This window comes from Cordyceps javanica, chromosome 2 (genome assembly GCF_051103115.1).
Source record: "Cordyceps javanica chromosome 2, complete sequence".
Lineage (NCBI taxonomy): Eukaryota > Fungi > Ascomycota > Sordariomycetes > Hypocreales > Cordycipitaceae > Cordyceps > Cordyceps javanica.
The window spans coordinates 5356119-5377563 of record NC_139296.1 but is presented as its reverse complement, the minus strand read 5'-3'; the positions used below and the strand labels follow the sequence as shown (position 1 = coordinate 5377563).

Here is a 21445-nt window from a genome sequence, read left to right as displayed (position 1 = left end):
AGTAGATAGTGGCCGTTGGACGTACGTAATAAACGCGGGTGGATTGCTGGGGAATGGTTTTTGTTTTGGGCCTGTGCTTCTCCGGACCTTGTTTCTCCGGACCTGCGCATGTAAATGCAAGTATGTATAACAGCAGGGAGATATGCAGGTACGAAAGACTGTCGCTCGAAGAACAGAATTTGGGCGAACACCGGGTGTTTGAGTAATTTGCACGCCTCTCATTCGTCAAGGATGCCACGCGAGGACCACCAATCTGCTGGGTAGCTCGCAGGGGGACAAGTCTGGCTCAGACAGGCTTCCCGTCGACGATGCGCGGTAGACGTGGTACTTACTGGTACTATTAGTATCAGAGTATCCGTACGGAGTACTCCCTAGTAAGTACGGATACCTTATTGTTTAATTTGGGGGAAGCGGGCGGGCGGTACCCGGGACGGGACTGTCAGAGACTAGGGGTGAACCTGGTCAACACAAAAGACGGGCGCAGGATGACCGTTGGGAGCGGGCAACGGATGAAAAAGTAAATTGCAGTCTGTGGGAGATTCCGCCGAAAATTGTACTGCGATTGCAGAAAGTCTGAGTCGTGATAATATCACATTGGCAACAACGAGCCAATCTGTCTGATTCTGTCACCCCTCAGGCTCCCACAGGTGCTCTCAGATGCGACGTGGGTGGTTGGGGTCCTTGCAATCAAAAGGAAACCTGGTGTCTTTATTCGGAACAATGAGAAGAAGCAAGCCTGGCTGTGCGCAGAGTGCTACTGTGTTGTGGCGGCGGACGGGCACTTCGTAGGACAGTGCACTGTGTGTATTCCTTGCGCGCACAAGCCTGCCAGCCTGCTAATAAATACCAGTCTTAAGGCTTTTCTCGCACGCACTCTTTACCAGGTTTGGGCGGCGAAAAAAAAAAAGAGATTGCCAGCGGCGCACACGCAAAGACATACACACACGGGCCGACCCCTTGCGCCGCAGAAGGACCTGGACGACCGGGGCCCCGGGATAGGTCCTGGTCGTTGCTTTTCGGAGAAGAATTTAAACTTGGCAACGGGCTGTGAGAGGAATCGAATGACGTTGCTTTCTTCTTGTGCCAGTAGTATGAGGTCAAGGCGCTTGTTTTGGGATGTGAGCGGGGTGGAATGTTGGTGTCTGAGAGAGGCGAGCTGTCACAATAGTCGCAACGCTCGACACACAGAAAATTGACAACTGATACGTTTGAGTGGCATCTCTTTGGCGCATGAACTTGATTGTCACAAGCCGTCAGGTACGGGAATGGAGCCGGACGCTACTCATACATGCCATGACAAGTCCATCGAGACCCGGTCAAGCTGACAATGGCCCAACAGGTATGGAAGAGTCCTGAAGTAGCCGAAAACGATTAGCCCATGCACGACCTGCAAAACGAGGCCCCAGTGGCGAGCACTAGCAGTCATCTAGCTGGACGCCATTGTGCTTTCTAGGACCAACTGCCTAATTGGGAAACTGGGCAGAACATGGATGACATCCGGCATTAAGCACACATTTGCTTTTTGTTTTACTCGACATCAGTCGTACGAGTGACGGACGGCCCAGGAGAGACACGGCGGGATGCAATCCCAAACCCTTCTTTCCGTCACGTCATGGTACAAGACATGAAGAGTAAGGGGGCCAGCGCCGTGCATCGGATCGTGCATAAGCGTCCCCGCCGACCACCGGTCAAAAGGCCAGAGGTTGAAAAGAAAGCCTGCGGCGACTCGCGAGTAATATGGAGGATTTTGCTAGTGCGGCGCAGGTCATGCACGTCTGGGCGTCCAGTGTGCGTGGTTGTGTGGGTGTGGCTTGCAGAGTTGTGCTGTTGCGGGGAACGTTCAGGCACGTCGTGCGCTGTTAGCGGCGTGCCTTGCGTCCATGGTGCGATCGACGCGGGTACTGAGCAATATGGAACGATGTAATATGGGCGAGCCGTGAGGGCGACGACTCCCAGTCGCTCTCGAGTCGGCTTGGCCGTCCAGCAGTCGACCTGTCGAGTCGCAGCTTGGCCAGGCCAGGCCGCCGCCGCCCTGCTTATTTTACCCGGATCCACGGGTAGCTCTCCAGGCAATTGGGTCGAGGGAGAGAGAATGAATGACACCCTGCGGACCATTGGCAGGGGAAGGCAGGCCAGGGGTGGTGTGGACGGACGGGAAGTTTGTCTGTGTGGCCTGTCGTGGCTGATCAGAGACAAGAGACCAGATGCAACATTCGCTTGGCCAGCCACCCGCAGTTTTTCTTTTTTGGGGGAGGGGGTTTTGTTTCCTGCTGCCTGTCTAGCCTAGCGAGGGCAACTGAGATTTCCTTTCAAGTCTGTTGCGTCTTTTTTTTTCCCACCCTTTTTCGTCTTGTCAGGGAAGGCCCTGGCACCTCTCTGGCGAGCTGAACAGCAAGCAATTGCTTTTTGAGTTTTTTACCAGTAGAGTTTCGACCAGCGGCAAGATTAGGCGGTGGCGCTAGTGCGATTGCAGGCAAATGTCGAATATTAGCTTTATCACTCGTGGTGCTGATGGGAGAAGCCGGAACCTCAGTGGTTGTTGTTTGATGCAGCAAGCCCAGGTGACTGCAAACGATGATTTAAGTGGTGGTGGTGGTGGTGGTGTCACCGTCCCTCGCGCGGGCCCAGCATGCAAGAGCACAGGTCTCGCTCACCATGCTGAGACTTATTTTTAGGAGGCATTAGCAAACATCTTCATCTTGATCGGAGACTCCCTTTGTTTGTTGTCGAGCTTTAGAGACGCGCAGATGGAAGGGAGGGTGAGTCGTGTCAATGTCGCGTGCCTAGGGCAGGGAGGTCACCGATATAGCGGTGATGGGGAGAGGAAAGGGCTATATTACAGGCGATATGCGCTAGAATGTAGCGCTTATCCACTAATGACGGGTTAAATTATAGCGTCTACCCTCTCAGTGTAGGATGGGCAGTTGCCAGTTGCGCGGTACTCCCTACCTAGAGTCCATCCACCAAAACACACACTGAATATAGCACCCATTCAGCGCCAACTATAGCGCCTTGTTCCCGGAAAACAACAATAAACCCACCCAAGACCGAGACATTCAGTGGTCTTGCCCCGCCTGAACCCGCCTGAACCGCTACCTACTCAGTACAGCGTTGAGGGCCTGCATGTACCTCTCAGCGGCAATGTATGACCATTCGTGTGCTGTCTTGCTCAAAAGTACTTGCCTGTCGCACCCAAAGTACCCAATGCCAGCCTAACCTCCTTCTCCATCGGCTCCCCGCCCATCTCCATCCTCTTGGAGCACCAACCAGCTACAACTTTTTTCAGAAATACCGAAATACCCTCCTCCTGCTGCCTCCCGTTGCCGCTACTCGACACGCTCCATCTCGATTACCTTGTCTTTCCTTTCTTCTACTTCTTCTCCTCCCCACACTCTCTCTTTTTGCCTTGCTGCTCGTGACACTCTTGTTTGCCTCGTGGCTCACTGTCCTCTCCTCGAACTCGCCTCCTGGGCCTCCCGACGACCAACCCCGGCTCCCGGCTACTCTCTCCTTTACATCGTCGTCCATGACGTTTGCCTGACCAAATTTCTCCTTGCTGCAACATATCTGCAGCTTGTCTGCACACGCCGTCCCTCGACCCGCCTTGATAGTTCTTTGTCCGCTACAATCCCGTCATCGAGCCACTTCGTCAACCAAACCAGACGCCACAAAGCTACACATCTGCTATCCGAGCTTATTTTTTGTGTTGGAGTGCGCCCGCCTCTTTTAACTGTGTCCATCTCTTTCTCTCGCCACATCTTTTCTCGTGCTACCTCGCCGCTCGCCGCTCGGCCTGCAAACAACTGTCCGACTCGACCTTGACTGACGCGCGACGCTCACCTACAATGCCACTATAGCAACCTCGACGTTTCCAGCAGCTTGCCGAGATCCTGGCAGGCCTCATTTACCTTTGAAACCGCGAGCCCGGTGTCCAGTCGGAGCTGGGCTCCCAGCATGACCGAAATGGCCGTCTCACCCGTTGACAATGGCCATCCCGACGCCCACGCCCGGCCTGCGAAGAACAGGCAATTCTCTCTCTATGCTAACCGAATCAAACCCGACGACCCTGACCCTGTCGAACCTCCGCCACTTCCTGCTATGGTACCTGTTTTACCTCGCTGGGATTCTCTCCAGAATGGTCCTCACCTGATGGCCGTCAGCCCTACATCAGAGTCTTTTCCTAGAGACGTCTTTTACGACGCCCCGGAGCAGTCCTCCAGATCACCTATCTCACCAACATTTCGAGAAGAATTTCCCCGCATGCCATTGGACGACCCTCTACCCTCGCCAAACCGAATCGTTTCCGGCAAGTCGTCCAACAATGATATGCGCCAGTCGTCTGGCTCCGTCGGCAATTTTTCCAGACCTCGAAAACCAAGCATTAAACAACCCATTCATCCGAGGGCCGTCGCACCAAGACAGCCTTCACCGGACCACATCGGCTCGCCATGGTTTCCTCCACGCTCCCGTGCGCCGTCCAACGCCTCTGTGACATCTACGTACACATTTGCCTCTCCACTGCTCGCCAACGCCTTTGACTCATCTGCACCCCCGTCTCCGCGCCTCCGCACCGCGCCCCAGCCTTCCATCCACGGGCCGCCCGGGTCGGCATCTGCCCCGACATCCACGCGGCCGACATTTCCTACTTATAATCGCGTAGACACATCCGTCTCGGCGTCTCCAGGGCCTGCCAGCGGCTCGGGTGGTGGCGCTCCTTGGGCGAGTGGGGACGAGCTACGCTCGAGTTTCAGGTCCCAGCTTACCTCCTCCACAGCCCCAGGCACAACCGTGACCGAGCGCAGCAGTGTCATGACAAAAGACAGCTCCGTCAGCTCCCTGTACGCCACTGCAGACGCCAATGCAGACGCCGAGCCGGACGAGCCCAGCATTGAGGATGTCATGGGCATGTACGAGAGAGGTTTCAAAGATGACACGGACAACGAGGACGACGCCACAGACTCGGACGACTTGCCTCACCTCCATCGACAACTGACCACACTGTCAGAAACTGGTCCGGCCGTTGCCCGTTTTCAAGACGCTGATAGCCCCCACCCTCCCCGCCCTGTTGCTTGCCCTGCACCGACCACCTTGGACGCTGAGATTCGTCAATCCAAGTTGCTCTTTTCCAGTCCAGCCTTTACATCGATGCTGCCTGCTGTCACCGGTGACAACATGACCATCAAAGAGGAGGAATTTCCGCACAACAGAGACTCGGCCAAGTCGATTGGGTCCGGTGCTTCGGTGGCATCCCGTCCAGCCACATCGGATTTCAAGGAAACCCTGCCCGTCTCCCCCATCGCCGACACAGATTCGCAGCCAAACTCTATTTCCCCCACGCCAGCGCCCGCACCCACTCTGTCCTATGCTGAGATGGAGGAGCCCGGGGCGCGCGACCGCTATGGCTTTAAGAAGCAGAACCAGTCCATCACGCGCGAGCAGTACGACGACTGGAACAAGAACTATTCACAGTACCTGGCCCGTCGACGCCGCAAGTGGGTGGCTTATCTCAAGGACAATGCTCTGATGACGGACCGGCCCCTTCGCTTCCCTCCGCCCAACGCAAAGACGAAGCGATTCGTACGCAAGGGCATCCCCCCGGATTGGCGTGGCGCCGCCTGGTTCTACTATGCCGGCGGCCCGGCCATCCTGTCAAAGCACTCGGGGCTGTACGAGAAGCTGCTCAACGCCCACGCCAAGCAGATTGACGTCGATGCCATTGAGCGAGATCTGCACCGCACATTCCCTGACAACATCCAATTCAAGCCCTCGCCCAACGGCTTTGACGGCTCGGCCTCGACGAGCGAGCGACAAAGCCAGTCGACGCTGACAAGCAACGACACGTCGAGCGAGTGCAGCGCCCGAGCCGTGCCTGGCGAGCCCCCCATCATTACTTCGCTGCGCCGCGTTTTGCACGCATTTTCCATTTACAACCCCCGCATCGGATACTGCCAGAGTCTGAACTTCCTGGCCGGTCTGCTGCTCTTGTTTGTCGAGACGGAGGAGCAGTGCTTTTGGCTGCTCAACGTCATTACTCATATTTATCTTCCCGGCACGCACGAGATGAGCCTGGAAGGCTCCAAGGTGGACCTGGGCGTGCTGATGGCTGAGATTCGCGACACGATGCCCGAGGTGTGGGACCGGATTGGTGGTGAGTTGGAGGAGCAGACCAATTTCAAGCCGGCGCCGACGCGATCACTACGACGGCCGCTGGGTAGGTCACGCCACCGCGGGCATCCCAGTCTCTCGACGGAGCGGCTGCCGCCGATTACGCTGTGCATGACGGCGTGGTTCATGAGCTGTTTCATCGGCACATTACCGATCGAAACGACGCTGCGTGTGTGGGACGTCTTCTTTTACGAAGGTTCCAAGACGCTGTTTCGGGTGGCGCTGGCGATTTTCAAGCACGGCGAGGCGGAGATCAAGTCAATCTCGGACCCGATGGAAATGTTTGGCGTCGTGCAGGCGCTGCCGCGCAAGATGCTGGACGCCAATCTGCTGATGGAGCAGTGCTTCAAAAAGCGCAACGGGTTCAACCACCTGAACCAGAACGCGATTGACGATAAGCGACGAGAGCGGCGGGACAAGACGAAAAAGGACCGGGAGCAGATTCAGCACAGCCAGACGATGCACAGCGGCAACGTGACGGAGACGGAGACGGCCAAGGCGTCTTTGGTGCGGCGGCCGACGCTCTTTGGCAAGAAGAAGCGGGTTGCGCCCGAGCTCTGATGTGGTTTCATTTTTTCTGGTACATATATTATCATTACCCGGTGTACGGAGTACAGCTGTACGATGACGACTATATACTTTTTTATTTGTTTGGCACGCGTTTAGACAGCCGGACGGTTGTTATTTTTGTTTGAATAGGGGGATGATGGCGATACCCATAATAGATTACGATTTATTGCTAGTCAGCTGGTGTGTGTCGTGATTCACGTTGATTTCGTAGCATGTAGATGTGTCGTCGGCCTGTTTGTTGGCACTTGTAATTCATGACGGTTCATTGATATCTATATACGTACATTATTTCTTGCTCCCTTGCCAAGCCCCTCCTGCCCCCCCCCCTGTGGTCGGTGTGTGCATGCATGCATCTATGGCGCCGGGGGAAAGGTGGGATCGCCCATGGCGTACTTTTCGACGAACCCCCGGGCGGCCTTGTCAAAGGCGTCGCGGTCGTTCCTGTACTGCTCGGCGATGCGGTCCTCGAGGGGGTCGTCGGGGAGGGGCTCGGCGAGCAGCGCGCGGAGGGCGGCGAGGACGGCGGAAATCTTGGTGCTGGGCTTCCAGTTCTCCGTCTTGAGCAGGGCGAGGCAGACGCTGCCGAGGGAGTCGTTTGTGACGTTGGGGTGGTAGATGCGGGTGGCGAAGCGGGCGACGGGGGCCTTGAAGGGGTACTCGGCGGGCAGGGCGAGGACGACGCCGTAGCGGCCCGGGTGGTAGACGGTGCCGGCGGGCGCGGCGAGCGTGACGTGCCACGTGTGCAGCGCGTCGTTGGGGCCGAGGGCGACGACGCAGCCCTCGGGCGGTGACTGGGTGAGCTCGCCGTATTCCTGCAAGATTGTGAGATGGAATTGATTAGCGGGGGTGGTGGTGGTGTTTTTTTTTCTTTCGCTGTGAGGTGGAGGGAGGAGGAGGAGGAGGAGGCTTGATAGGGGAAAAGCTACCAACCTTTGTGATGCGGCGCGTTGAGGACATGATGGCGACGAGTTGTGGTGTGAATGGGGAGGTTGAGGTGTTGGTGATGTATGTCTTAGTAGTAGAGAGAGGGTAGGTAGGTAAGTAGTAGGTATGACGCGCGCCGAGACACACAACTGGATAACTACCTAGCAAACGACGATGGTGGGGTGGCGGGGTCGGAAAGCTCGATGCTTAGGGCGCTGGGCCTAACGGAGTTGTACGTTGTGGGATTGTCTGGGCCAAAAGGATGGAGATGGTCGGAGCAAGTTTTGGAGATCGAGGTCGAGGTCGAGGTCGGAGGGTATTTTATCTCATCGCGTGGCGGTCTGGACGCTGTTTTGTCTGGAACGCTGCCAGGTTCACGGTGGACACAGTCGGGAATAGTTGTCGTGCCGGGCCTTGTTGGGGCAGAGGTGTGATTCAGTCCGGCGACTACCAGCAAGCTATGAAACTGAAGAGGCAAAAAAAAAAAAAAAAAAAAAAAAATTCTGAAAATTCCAATTGCGAAAATTTGTATTCATTCATACTTTTGAAAGCTGATTCAAGAGGCAATTTTCGGGGGTCAGTGGTACGGACGGTCCTATGCTGTGCTATATAGGTAGGTAGGTTCTGCACAATGTCGCGTGCGTCTCCAAAACAGGACTATAGCAGACGAAATATATATCTTTTTTTTTTCAAAACTCAACCGCACATACTGGTTTGTCCTCTTACAGAAGCCGTTTAGAGGTATATTTATAATGCGCATCGTGATTGACATGCGAGCACGCGAGCAGCCCATCTCGCGTTGGCGAGTTTTCTGCATGCCCTATATAGATTACTACGGTTTCATTTATTTATTTATTTCAAAAGAAAGAAATCATGAGCCCAACTCTCTCATTCTGTTTTCTTTTTCTTTTTTCAATTTTGATTTCCTTGCTAGACAATTAACCCCCCCCCCAAATCAGCAAAACTCACCCGCGCACCGCAGTGACATCTTGACCGGCCGCCGACACCGAAATAAGTGGGTCCCGACCGACAGCTCACCTTGATTTTTTTCAACTCCAAAAAAAAAAAAAGTGAGAGAGAGAGAGTCGAGCCGGCATCACCAACAACCACCAGATCAATAAAAAAAAACACCCGATAACCCGCAGCAAATGGCGGCGCGAGCAGGCCAAGATGCGGCTCAAATGCCCTTTATCAAGAATCTCGCCTCCAGCGGTCCGTCCCCCTATCCCTCTCTTCTTCTTTCTTCTTTTTCTGCTTCTTCTTCTTCCTGCTCCTCCGCCTCCCCCCCTCCCCCCCCTCGCGAAAGCAGATATAATATACTAACACAAAAATGGCAACAGACCGCAAGCTGCGCACCTCTTCCCTCGAAGCCCTCACCACGTTCCTCGCCTCCCGACGCTCCCTGCCCGACGCCGACGCCCGCAAGCTCTGGACGGGCCTCTACTACGCGCTGTGGATGACGGACCGGCCCAAGCCGCAGCAGGCGCTCGCCGCCGACCTGGCCTCGCTCCTGTTTGCGCTCCGCGGCGGCGGCGGTCGCTGCGCCGGCCCCTGGCTGCGCGCCTTTTGGCACGTGCTCGGCGCGCAGTGGACCGGCATCGAGGCGCTGCGCCTCGACAAGTTTCTGCTGCTGGTGCGTCGCGTCTTTGCGGCCATGCTGCGGTACGCGACGACGACGTCGTCGTCGTCGGATGATGATGATGGCGACAAGACGAAGAAGAAGAAGAAGACGACGACGACGGGCAACGACGACAGCCAAGCCGGGAGAGCGGCCGTGGTGCTGGACGTGTGCCGAGAGTACGTCTTTGACGGCCAGGGCGGCCCCTCCGGCCTCGGCGTCCTGCCGCTGGGACTGCGCCTGCACGTGCTGGACCTCTGGGTCGACGAGCTCGACAGGGCCGGCCTGCTGCCGCCGTCGGGCGACGACGACGGCGACGCCCCGAACCAGCACGAGGCCTTTGTCCGGGAGATGGGGGACATGGTCGAGGCCCTGCGCACAAACGGCAACAAGGCCGTCCGGGAGCGGGCCAGGGAGAGCTACGAGGACGAGAGGCTCCCGTGGGGGACCAAGACGGATCCCATGGACGAGGACAGCGACGAGGCGCCGCAGGACGAAGACGAGGAGGATGACGATGACGAGGACGAGGATGGATGGGGTGGTATCGAGGATTGAATGTCGAGGATTGAATGAGGAGAGAAAAAGAGGTCTTCTTTTTGCATTTTTACGGAGTTTTCTGGGTGTTGGGAAAAAATCAAAATCAAAAATAAGAGGTACATAATACACAGCATTACATTGCCATCACGAAAAAAACATGACGACAAAGAATACAGAGATGCATACGGTAGTTGAAATTCATGTCCATGTCGACTCTTTCCTTTTTTTTATTTCCCTTGTCCAAGCCGTAAAACGCCACTGCTAATCTAACAAAGAGTCAAACAAGAAAATGAAGCGAAAACAAAAAAGAGAAACAACAATGCAAGACTCAACTCCTCTCAAAAAAAAGGACAAAAATGCAATATCCGTTGCGCCACCATCTGTCAAAAAACAATGCCGAATTTCCAGCCATCCAAATTCCTCCCTCCAGTCCAGTCCAGCCCCTGCAACACGGGCTGCCGACAACCTTGGACAATCCCCAACATCCAATTCAACACGGCTTTTTTGTTTTCATCGTCTCTACCACACCCGCTCATCGCCTCCCACGCTCGCCTCGTCCACGTACCCTCTCCGTCTGGCCCTCTCGTTGGCCTCGCGCTCCTTGCGCCACGCCTCCGTCTTGATCTTCTGCTCCTCGCTCAGCGCCTTGCTGCGCGTCTTCTTCTTCCTGGCCAGCCTGTTCCTGTACCGCCTGCGCTGCGCGGGCGTCATGTCCTCCTGCCCGTCCGCTGCCGTCGTCGTCACCACCGGTGCCGTTGCGGCCGTGATCGTATCGAGCAAGTCGGCGAGGTCGTCGCCCAGCGCCGCCCACGCCGCGCGCCCGCGACCGCCCGTGACCCACTGGTCGAGCTTGATCGGCAGGGCGGTGCCAAACGACGCCGGGTCGTCAAAGGACCACACGCAGGGCTGCTCCCCGGAGCACGTCGCCGGGCGGCGGTACAGGCTGAACATGGCCGACTCGGCGGCTAACCACAGCAACACCGCGCAGAGCAGGACGCCGAGCCGCGTGAGCCGCGGCCGCGGCGTCAGGTGGAATAGTTGCGGCAGCGGGAGGTACGCGACGGCCGGCGTCGCGGACGCGGCGACGCACCGCGGGCAGTCGGTGCCGTCGGCGCCGTCGTCTGGGTGGTGGTGGTGCTTCTCGTCCATGGTGGGGGCCGTTTTCGTCTGCGTCTGCGTCTGTGTGGTTGAGTGCTTGTCGTCTTTCTGTTTCGTGTCCGCGAGCTGCTTCTTGAGATGTTTCTGGTCGGTTCGCTGGCTTGTTTTGCTCGGCGGCACCTCCACCTTTATCTTCCCGACGTTGTGCACCCCCAGGTCACGCTCGACAGACGCGGTCAGCGCTTCATACGCGGCGAGCTCGTCATCTAGATCCGTCTTCACGTCGACGTCGACGGTGCGCTTCGCTCCGTTTTCTATGTCCACAGCTACGCCCTCATTGTGCTTAGGTTCATTCTTCTGATCATCCACAAGTGTGCCCGTGCCGCTCCTCGACTCGCCCTTGATCTCTGCAACTACATCCGCCGCCGCTGGAACCTCCTGGAGCAGCTCATCCAATTTCTCGTTTGTCCTCTTCTTGCCCAGCAAAATGTCTTCCAGATTATCTAGCGTCGTGTCATTGATGTTGAGGAGGCCCTGCAGCTCGTGCAGGTCGTCGCGCACCGACGGCAGCTTGGCCGAGTTGGTGAGGGGCCGCCTTCTAGGCAGGCTCCGCGAGCGCGCTGGCCTGACGGGCTTTTCCTCGGCGGCGCCAGGATCCGACGCCGTGTCGACGTCTTTGCTGCGCCGCGCTAGGTCCGTCTTGCCGGCGCGAAGGGCCGTGTCCGGCTTAATGTCAGGGGACTGCTCCAGACTCATTCTGCGCCGGCCTGGCCGCTCTTGATCCCGGTCCTCCTTCTTGATTGTGATTGGCGTGTCGACAAAAGCTCCCGGTGCACGCGGCGTGGGCATCGACAGCACATCCGGCTTGCTCGCCGCTTTCGGCGTCGCCTCGTGGTCAACCCGCTCCTCCTCGTCTACCCACGGTGACGGGGCGCGCACCGAGCCGTGCTCCGAGTAGTTGTCCATTGGCGCAAACAGCCTCTCCTCGGCCTCGATCCTATCCGTCGGGTCCTGTTCCGAGTGCATGCTGGAGCGCTTGCTTTTGCGCGAGTCGCTGGACCGCGAGCGCGCGAGGCCGGCAAAGCCTACCGTCGGCCGGTCAAACGAGGACGCGCTCTTGGATGCGTTGGACGACGTGTTGGAGGGACGCCGGCGGCTGTCGAGGAGAGCCGATCGTTTGAGGGAGCTGGCGCGGGGGGCTTCCGGCTTGCTGTTGGGTACATGAGCATTTGTTGTCCGCGGCACGTCGTCGGGTTTCTGTTCGGGGGCTGCTGGACTGGCACTGGCGGCGCGGGCCAGCTTGCGCAGCAAGTCGCGTGACTGGTCGCGCTTCTGCGGCGACAGCCCGTTTGCACCGCGGTTGGCTACCGTTGTTCTCGTTTCTGCTTCTTTGTACTTTTCTTGCGCCTTTTTTGCGGCTGCCCGCCGCACGTCGTCGGCAATTCTCTCGGCCTGCGACTTGTAGATGGTGACTGGCGTGTCGGGCACTTGCCGCCCCGCAGGCTCAAAGGCCGACTTAGGGCGCGAGATGCCTGCCGCCTCGCGTCCGATCCGGTTCCTGCGAGGCGAGTCTGGCGACACTGATCTCGTCATGGCGTTGCGTTCCTTGATTTCCTCGAGCTTGGCCTGCGCAATGGCCCGCTTCGACAGCCCCTGCATCTCCCGCTGTTTAATTTCGTCCAGCTTGGTGAGCCCGCCTCCTATGCGCGGGAATCCACGCTCCAGCAACGGAACCTGCTTCTCGACCTCTTTTTCTCGTAATCGAATGTCGTCTAGTTTTGTAGATTCCCTGGGGCTCGCTACATTCGGCGTCAGCCCCAGCTCGCGAACCCGTATTTCCTCGAGCTTAGTATTAGGCGTTGTGCCTTTGCGCGGCGATTCGGATCGCGCCAGTTTTGCAAACGGCGGCTTGTTGACTCGGATGCGTGGGCTGTCTGAAACTTGCAAGTCACCCGCGGTAAAGTCCTCGTCTACCTGCCAGGCGTAGCTCTTTTCCGGCGATGGGCCCTGGCCCGGCGCCACATTCTCCGTCGACGGCAGCGGAGCGTCGGCGTCGCGCATGCCCTCCTCGAGCACCCAGAGGCTCGTTCGTGATTTGCCAATGCCATCGTCGACGCGGTTGCGCATCGCGATGCGCTCCTTGTTTGGCGACACGGCGCGTTTGCTGTCAAGGGGGTCCTCGTTCAAAGTCTTGCGCATCTTGGGGTCGTCTGGTCGCATCCGCCACGATCGCGGTGCCGGGCTAGGGGAGCCATCGATCGGGCCTGGCCGGGCGCTGCTGTCGACCTCCTCGCCCGCGCGCTTGAAGGCCTCGGCCAACGACATGGGTTTCCTGCTGCCAAAGGCGCCGCTGCCGAAGCGCGGTATGCGGGAGCCGCCCGGCGTCGTTGCGGGGGGTGAAGGGTCGACTTTGTCTTGCGTGCCGGGACTCGATTTCGAACGGGACAAGGCCGGTATTCTCGTATCGGGGGGTGGCGCCGTCGACGTTTGCCTCGCGTGGCCAAAGAGCGGCTTTCGGTTATCTTGCCGCACGACAAGGGCGCCACGCGCAGGCGGCCCGGACATTTTCTCGTCGTCCATCTACTCGTCTGTCGGGGTGCTTCGTCCGGAAATGGCGTGTCTTGTCGTGGAGCACGCCGGCGCGAGGCGCATGGTGAGGCCGTGTTGTGAGGCCAGTCGCGTCTGCGTGCAGCTGAAGCAACGGTGAGTGGATGGTCAGAATTCAATGGGTCGGTCGACGACTGAATAACTCGTGATGCGGGGGGCACAGGAAACACAGTGCTGGGATTGACGTAAATGTATTGTGTTGTTGCCAGTCGGAGGGTCGCGTCGGTTGCACAGGCCGAAGATGGCGCTCTAGCTAGGCTTGGCTGGGGTAGCGGGTCTATCGGCCACGAGCATACTCAATCTCTGCAGCTGTATGAAAAAAGTACAGAGAGTAGTTGCCAGTGGGTTTTAAGTAAAACAAAGAAGAAATCAAAGAAGAGGAGGGGGGGAATGATCCTATCCGTGTTTAAACGTGGCGAAAAGGTTACAATCGTTTTGGTGAGGCTGTATAGAAAAGATATCTAGGGCAGCTGCGAAAATCAGCAACAAAATGATAATGAAGATGAAATGAAAATAATAATGAAGTAAGAAAAAACTAAGATGCTACACGTGATAGAAAAGGTTACAGTTGGTCATGGTGCGGCTGTATAGAAAAGTTATTGCCCGCCATTCGTGCCATTTAGTATTTGCCCAGACTGACAGTACCCAGAACAACGGAAGATCTCTTTACAATAATCAAGTCCGGGAACTTGAGGCCTCTCTCTCATTTCAATGTACGAGATGAGGCGGGATTTCTTCGTCATTTCTTCAGAGGAGGGGGAATGGGGTGTGAAGTACGATTGAAGCCAAACGCCAGTGACGGTCACACGTTGACACGCATCTTACCAGCGACGTGAGCATCATCACAACCGCGCCCATCAATTCAAAGCTTTTTCAATATAAAAAAAAAGAAGTAAAAGTAGCAGCAACAAGTAATACTGAGCAGGCAACACACAATAAAATGAAAACTCGGTCAAAAAAAGAAACTGCCCCCGGCCAGACTCGAACTGGCGGCCTTAGGATTGCCCAATCTTTAGATTGAGTCATAGTAAATATGAGACCTACGCGATAACCAACTACGCCACGAAGGCTGTTCTTATTTGTTGAAAACCATTGAGTTTATTTTGAACTATACAGGTCTCAGCTACCATTCGCTATTGTAACTGGCCATCAGTTCCAGAACTCTTTAGGATGGTGACTGGTCGTGATAGTTGACTATGCCTCTCCCATAGGATCCCGAGAGTTTTAATTCAACAACAGCGGGCCCTGATGAAAAACTGATCTCGTCTCGTTTTTATCTTCTTTCAATTTATACTGATTCTTCTAACTCGATCGACTCACCCAGGCCTCTACAGCCAGATGTGAATCCTGGTGGAACAAAGCGGAAGCTGTAGGGTATCAACGATTGAGGAGTCGACCACGACTGAATTCTACAACCGTACGTGATGAAAGGCAGAGGCCTCGCCCGAACATGTGGAATAAATTGCATCACCATGGATTACTGATAAAGGGCAGCACCCAATATACGCTTTGAAATCATAGCAAAGGATTACGAGAGTTGGCAGACGCGATTCAAATCACCGACACACCAGCCCAGCCAATTGTCACAAGAGGACACGCACTTTGAGAGTCATCAGCCTCGGAAACCACACAATTATATATACATGTACATATCGATTTTGTAGTAGAGTAAATGAGCTGGAGCGGCGACTCAGCTTTGGCATAGTCACGTCTCTTGTTCTCTTGAAATAAGTAGGCTGTGAGCAATTTTACCCTGGCGGATTTGTGGCGCTCTGGCCCTACATACTGGTACTACCCGCTGCGGGGCGTTGAAACAGTCGCACTTTTTCCATAATTGTGAAGAAATATTGCTTTGCAAAAGTCTCCATGACGACAAGTTGCTTTGCTACCTGTTGTGTGCTGTTCGCTGGCACTTACAGGGGTCCCGGGGGGGGGGGGGGGAGGGCTGTGTATACCAGTACAGTAGACACAAGTCTCTTGGAATGACGGGTTATTAGTGTCATAGGCGATACCAAAAGAATCACTGGCGGCGCACGAAAAGATCCGTTTACGCGACCAAGAAAAACAACCGTCGAGTATTGTGTGTTGCTCGCGTGTTGGAGACGACACAGCGAGTCCCCTTTGGTCCGAGAGAGCTCGTCGCAGTGACGCCGGCAGCGATGACTGTCATGCAATGGTGAGCTTTTGCGCTTGTCCACTGCCCAGTGAAGATTCGTCTGTTCATGGCCTTGCCTTATTACCGTGCCCACACCCCACCAGGGGCGACAGCGCGGAGCCGGGAACGCCTCTACCGGCCCGGGGGGGAAGGATCAAAGATGCCGCTCCGTCGATCGAGAAGCACACACGGAACCTCGGCGGGCTCTGAGGTTAATCTCTTTACCTGGTCTTGCTCTGTATCATTGGTTTTCAGCTTGATGATGCTCTTCTTTGTCTCTGCATTTTTATCGTCTTGGTTTTCCGACCTTGTCTCGTCTTGCCCTTGTGTTTTACTCACCGATGCCGCATTTACGGCATTGATACGTTTTCTACATCCTCACCGGTACCACTATGACCACGGACGAAGAAACGGTCGCACCAAAGGCCAGTTTGAGGCACCCAAAGCTGACACGGTCACCAAGTAAAGTCGCAAGCCATTCTGCCTGCTCTTGGTCGGACTACCTCGGGATCCTTGCCTCTTGGGTGGCCTTGGCTTTGCGATCAGGCAAGAGGCCGCGCAACAGTGTCGATTCCAAGGTGACGAACCATCCGTCTTGAATTACAAGCCGCTCATACGTCAACTCCGCTAACCCTGTCGGACAGTTGGACAGTTCGCCCCAGGTTTTGTTAGTGTAATCACGGCTTCGGCGCCAGCAACCAGTTCTCCACCGTTGCGGCGAGGCTGTTCCACCGAAACTCCGCCAAAGCGCAGGCTATTAGTCGATATAAAGTACTGACGTACGCTATACCAGACGTGTCCAATTGCATCCAACGTCTTGGTACGATTTTCTGCTCAGCTGTCAAGATATCACAGAAAAATGTCGCGGATCATGGCTCTACCCAGGCGTCTGTCCTGGCCAGCCGTGACAGCTACCGCGGCGTTGGAAACTCTGGTGCATCGACTGTATAGCCAGGATGCGGCGGCCGCGAATCAGCTAAAGCTCTCGTCGCTCGCTCTGTCCTTTGGGCTGTTCTGGATCGCAAACGTCTTCGTATGCGCCCTGTACTTTACATTCATATATCCCTTTTACGTCTCGCCCCTGAGGCACCTGCCCTCGCCGGGCGGGCGGCATTGGCTCATGGGCCACATGCCTCAGCTCTCCAAATCCGCGCCGGGCGAGTGCTCGAGAACATGGTAATCTGCCCCCCCCTGTCAAAAACCCCATATTCCAGCCATCGTGGGGGGGAAAGGGACCGGACTGACAAAAGGCCACAGGAACAAAGAGGTCGAGCACGACGGCCTGCTGCGCTTCTTCATGTTCTTCAACCAGGAGCGACTTATAGCGACCTCGCCCAAGGCCGTGGCGGACATTACCGTCGCCAACAGCTACGTCTGGGAGAAGCAGTCGGTGGTCCGCATGGCGCTCAGCACCGTCACGGGCGTCGGCCTGGTCACGTCCGAGGGCGACGAGCACCGGCGGCAGCGCCGCAGCATGATGCCGGCCTTTCAGTTCCGCCACATCAAGGACCTGTACCCCGTCTTCTGGGACAAGTCGCGCGAGGTCGTGCAGGCCATGACCAGGACGCTCGACGGCGGCGCCGAGGGCCGGCTGTACGTCTCGCACTGGGCGTCGCTGGCCACGCTCGACATCATCGGCATGGCGGCCATGGGGCGCGACTTCTCCGCCGTCCGCGACCCGGACAACAAGCTCGTGCGCCAGTACACGCGCGTCTTCGAGGGGCAGTCGCTGCTGCGCGTGTTCCTCGTGCTCGGCACCGTGCTGCCGCAGTGGCTGATTGAGGAGCTCCCCGTGCCGCGCATCCGCGAGTTCCGCGACGCCATGCGCGCCATCCGCAGCGTGTGCCAGGAGTTGATTGACGAGAAGCGGGCCAAGCTGCGGGCGCAGAAGCGGGACGCCGCCGCCGCCGCCGACGACGTCGACATCCTGTCCATTGCGCTCGAGAGCGGCCAGTTCACCGACGAGGGCCTGCAGAACCAGCTCATGACCTTCTTCGCCGCCGGCCACGAGACGACGTCGGTGTCGCTGACGTGGGCCGTCTACGCGCTGTGCCTGAACCCGGCCATGCAGGCGCGGCTCCGCGCCGAGGTGCGCGCGAACCTGCCGTCGGTCAACGACGGGGCGGCGGCCAGGGCGGTGACGAGCGCCGACCTGGACCGCCTGCCGTACCTCAACGCCGTCGTCAGCGAGACGCTGCGCCTGTACCCGTCGGTGCCGCTGACGGGCCGCGTCGCCATGCGGGACACGACGGTGCAGGGCGTGGCCGTCGCGCGCGGCACCGCCGTCACCATCCCGCAGTGGGCCATCAACGTCGACCGGGGCCTCTGGGGCGACGACGCCGAGGCCTTTGACCCGGACCGCTGGCTCGACGCCCGCGCCGACGGCACCTGCGCCCTCAACAACACGGGCGGCGCCGCCAGCAACTACGCCATGTCCACCTTCTTGCACGGGCCCCGCAGCTGCATCGGCGCCGCCTTTGCCCGCGCCGAGTTTGCCTGCCTGCTCGCCGCCTGGGTCGGCCGCTTCGAGTTCGAGCTCGTCGACAAGACCCTCATGGACCCGCGCAAGCTCAAGGTCAAGGGCGGCGTCACCATCAAGCCCGAGGATGGGCTGCATGTCATTGCCAGGGTGGTGGACGGGTATTAGTTGGGGGGGGAAAGCGCCGGGCGAGCGGATGGATGCGCCGCAGAGCATGAAAAGCGAGCATGGAAACGGGGAATCTATTTTGCATCTTTGAAAACGAGCTGACAACTGCATGGAGTAGTCTGGTAATGTGCATACTTTTATGAACTATTTCTTTTTGAGATGAATCCTGTACAATCTATCCCGCTTGATTAGCTGCTGCTACACATGAAGGTAAAAGAAAAGCAACAATATCATTGTCACTACTTTTGAAATTCGCGTAAACGCTTGAATAAATTTTAATAGGCAACTGGCCTCAAGCCTACGAGCTTCTTGGGTGAAGCACTGGTCTCAATCATGTCGTCAACCAGAATGACGACTGTAGCAAGAGCACTTTTACTGTGTCCCGAAACAGTGCGACACTTACCATATGCAAGTCCACAGCTTGCAGTTGACTTTGTCTCAAGCATCCTCTTGGTGACGGTTGATGAAGTGCTCATTTGCACAACATTTACTTGCCCGCTTTGGCCCGTGCCGAAAACGTGCCTAAAACAGCACATGACATCTAATGTGGATTAATATGATATGATGGAAAGTGACTCGTGTCTCGTGTCATTGTGTAGAAAAGCACTTTGCACTAGGTTTTTTGATGATTCTTCTCATCGGACGCATTGGCCAGGAAAGGTTGCGACACACACTGACCGCACCCATGCATTGTCTACAATTTCACAGATGAATTAGGCAAGGCTGCCTAGTCCAGTGTAGAGCGGTTTCAAACCAGTTTAGAATTGGTCTTGATCAAGACACTTTTGGAAACGATGAAGCAAGATCCCGAGATGTTGGGTTGTATTTGTCGCCACGACAAAGAAGCGGGTTATACTCGGTGTGGCACGGGCGGCTACTCAAATTCTAGAAAGGGTCATTGGCGAGTGCAAGGGGCTCCCTGAACCTTTCGTCACCGACCTCGAGTCGCAATTGCGTTATTCACACTGTTTCTTTCACGTTGCGCTGCGATTCAAGGTCGAACTGTTCAAGGTCGAATTGTCAGCGAAACAGCCGGCTAGTCGCACACTACCACGAACAGTATCCCGTGAACAAAGTGCAAATGCTTGAAATAGTATCATAGGTTACACTATAATTTCCCATCAAACTTAAAGTATAAGAATGCTGGTCGGTCTTTCATCTGTCCATCTCTTGGCGCAGAATCAGACGAGAGTCGGCGGCCGAATATTCAGTAACTTGGGTAGTGTTCTCGTTTTCCTGAATTGTCTCGGGTGCCCGGAAAATCGCAAAAATGTCGGATAGATTTCTCTGGTTTAGTCTCGTTCCTAAAAATGTCAAGGCTCGCACGGTGCTTGATTTTCACCGTTGCACTGAGCCAATGGCCTTCTACTCTGACCAGAGATCCAAAAGAAACACAGGCGTAATTGCCTACCTTGGCCACGACCCGAGTAAGGATGACGTGTTATTGATAGATGGTGAAAGCAAGGGGTACGTCCACGGCATCGTAATGAAAGAAAAAAAAACTTGACTGACTCTGACCGTAGCCGATGCTGCTTCGCGATAACGGAAGCTGGTGATCTGATGCTTTGCGATGTCAGCGGAAGGGTGGCAAGGAAGGAATTGGCTACACGATTAATGGTCAAACACCGCGGTGGCTCTGAAATCAAAGAGCTCAAAATCAGGCGCCCGGGAGACTGCTGCGTCCTGCCCAGGTCCCCAGATGTCGAGATCATCATCGCGCTGCCAAGCCTGGAATGGTTCGAGCTTCGCTGGGGAATCGACTTGGACTGGGAGACGGTACAGAACGCGCGACGAATACTGTCCATGGAGTACTTGATCCGCGCGGCGCAGTCTTCCGCGCTGGTAGGGCCGCCTCTTGGCCAATTGGAACCGGACAAGGCAGAGCCAAGAACCGACATGACTCCATATACGCCGAATTTTGGATTGCCGATTCTCAGAAAACAGACGCACAACTACCAGGTGATTCGAAAAAGCTGGTCTGGCATTGTCCATCTGACAATTGACATCCATAATGGTAAGCAGTACACCACCAAGTCCGTCAACATGGAGGAGTGCCCGCGCCGATCGGGAGGGTACAAGGCTTTCCTAGAAGAATTCAAGCACGAGGCAGAAATGCTTGCTACGCTAGACCACGTAAGTTCCCATTGAGGCCCTCTCGACGAGCCTCTGCTGACGACGACGACTGCCAAGCCACACATTACCAAGCTGAAGCACCATCAAGGCTGGCCGCTCACGCTGCCCGTCCAGCTTTTCCTGCCGCCCTACGAGAGCGACGCGACGTCGCTCGTCACCGCGCACAGCTGCCGCGGCCCGATCTCGACCGAGAATATCGAACACCTGCCCCGTTTCCTCACCCAGTGCCTGGGGGCGCTGCGCTACCTGCACGAGCGAGACCTGGTCCACCGGGACGTCAAGCTGGAGCACGTCCTGTTCAGGCGCAACGGCGACGAGCTCACCTTTTTCCTCTCCGACTTTGGGCTGGCGACGAGCACGAGCGCGGTCCGCGAGGACGCGGGCGACATCTGCTACTGGGCGCCGGAGCTCTTCAGAGAGGGGGCCCGGTGTGGCCGGCCGACCGACATGTACGCTTTCGGAGTCGCCATCCTCGAGTTCATCGGCGTCATATGCCCCGACGAGTACACCTGCAGCACGGCCGAGTGGCGCGAGCGGCTGGCGGCGAGCGGGTGCGTGGGCGAGCCCAGCGATGCTCGACCCGAGGGCGCGACGGTCTACGCGTGCCCGCGGGTGCAGGCTCTGCGCGCGAGCGGCCTGCTGTGCAATCCGGCACTGGAGAGGATGCTCGATCCCGAGCCGGAGAATCGTCCCCTGGCAGGCTGGGCTCTGAGTAACCTTGCGGATTACTACGGCTTCGAGGTGCCGCCCGAGTTTTTTAAACTGAGCGATGCGTAGTAGACGGGCCACGCCCTCACATCTGCAGACCCCTCTGGAGAACTTAACGATGGATTTTTTTCTTGTAATTTTTGCATCACATATTTGATAAAATACTACTCTGTATTTCTTAAAAACGGCCAAAATTCTCCGTAGACGGTAGACGTGCTCATGTGTCGGGCGTGCACTCCACCAACTGCCCCGCAACACAGCACTCGCATCTCAACAAAAGAAT

At 56.5% G+C, this 21445-nt stretch overlaps 6 protein-coding genes and 1 non-coding gene across 7 annotated transcripts; 4 read left to right on the top strand and 3 right to left on the bottom strand.

Moving 5' to 3' along the window:
- Positions 1 to 3954: 3954 nt before the first annotated feature.
- Positions 3955 to 6726, top strand: V2A60_004114 (uncharacterized protein; the record flags this gene model as incomplete). The annotated part of the gene is made up of 1 exon (XM_083255436.1): positions 3955 to 6726. One exon carries the CDS (start codon positions 3955 to 3957, stop codon positions 6724 to 6726), a length of 2772 nt encoding a protein of 923 aa, XP_083111562.1.
- A 362-nt stretch (positions 6727 to 7088) lies between these two features.
- V2A60_004113 (ubiquitin-conjugating enzyme/RWD-like protein) lies at positions 7089 to 7692 on the bottom strand (the record flags this gene model as incomplete). The annotated part of the gene is made up of 2 exons (XM_083255435.1): positions 7089 to 7547; positions 7666 to 7692. 2 exons carry the CDS (start codon positions 7690 to 7692, stop codon positions 7089 to 7091), a joined length of 486 nt encoding a protein of 161 aa, XP_083111561.1.
- Positions 7693 to 8989: 1297 nt separating this feature from the next.
- V2A60_004112 (nucleolar protein,Nop52-domain-containing protein) lies at positions 8990 to 9832 on the top strand (the record flags this gene model as incomplete). The annotated part of the gene is made up of 1 exon (XM_083255434.1): positions 8990 to 9832. One exon carries the CDS (start codon positions 8990 to 8992, stop codon positions 9830 to 9832), a length of 843 nt encoding a protein of 280 aa, XP_083111560.1.
- A 501-nt stretch (positions 9833 to 10333) lies between these two features.
- V2A60_004111 (uncharacterized protein) lies at positions 10334 to 13477 on the bottom strand (the record flags this gene model as incomplete). Its single annotated transcript, XM_083255433.1, has 1 exon — positions 10334 to 13477. One exon carries the CDS (start codon positions 13475 to 13477, stop codon positions 10334 to 10336), a length of 3144 nt encoding a protein of 1047 aa, XP_083111559.1.
- A 1008-nt stretch (positions 13478 to 14485) lies between these two features.
- Positions 14486 to 14589, bottom strand: V2A60_004110. Its single transcript has one exon. It is a non-coding gene; the product is annotated as a tRNA-Met (tRNA).
- A 1944-nt stretch (positions 14590 to 16533) lies between these two features.
- Positions 16534 to 18321, top strand: V2A60_004109 (cytochrome P450; the record flags this gene model as incomplete). Its single annotated transcript, XM_083255432.1, has 2 exons — positions 16534 to 16850; positions 16932 to 18321. The coding sequence occupies 2 exons, from the start codon at positions 16534 to 16536 to the stop codon at positions 18319 to 18321; spliced, it is 1707 nt and encodes a 568-aa protein (XP_083111558.1).
- A 1270-nt stretch (positions 18322 to 19591) lies between these two features.
- On the top strand, positions 19592 to 21231 carry V2A60_004108 (protein kinase family protein; the record flags this gene model as incomplete). The annotated part of the gene is made up of 3 exons (XM_083255431.1): positions 19592 to 19788; positions 19845 to 20454; positions 20512 to 21231. 3 exons carry the CDS (start codon positions 19592 to 19594, stop codon positions 21229 to 21231), a joined length of 1527 nt encoding a protein of 508 aa, XP_083111557.1.
- Between the last annotated feature and the right edge of the window lie 214 nt (positions 21232 to 21445).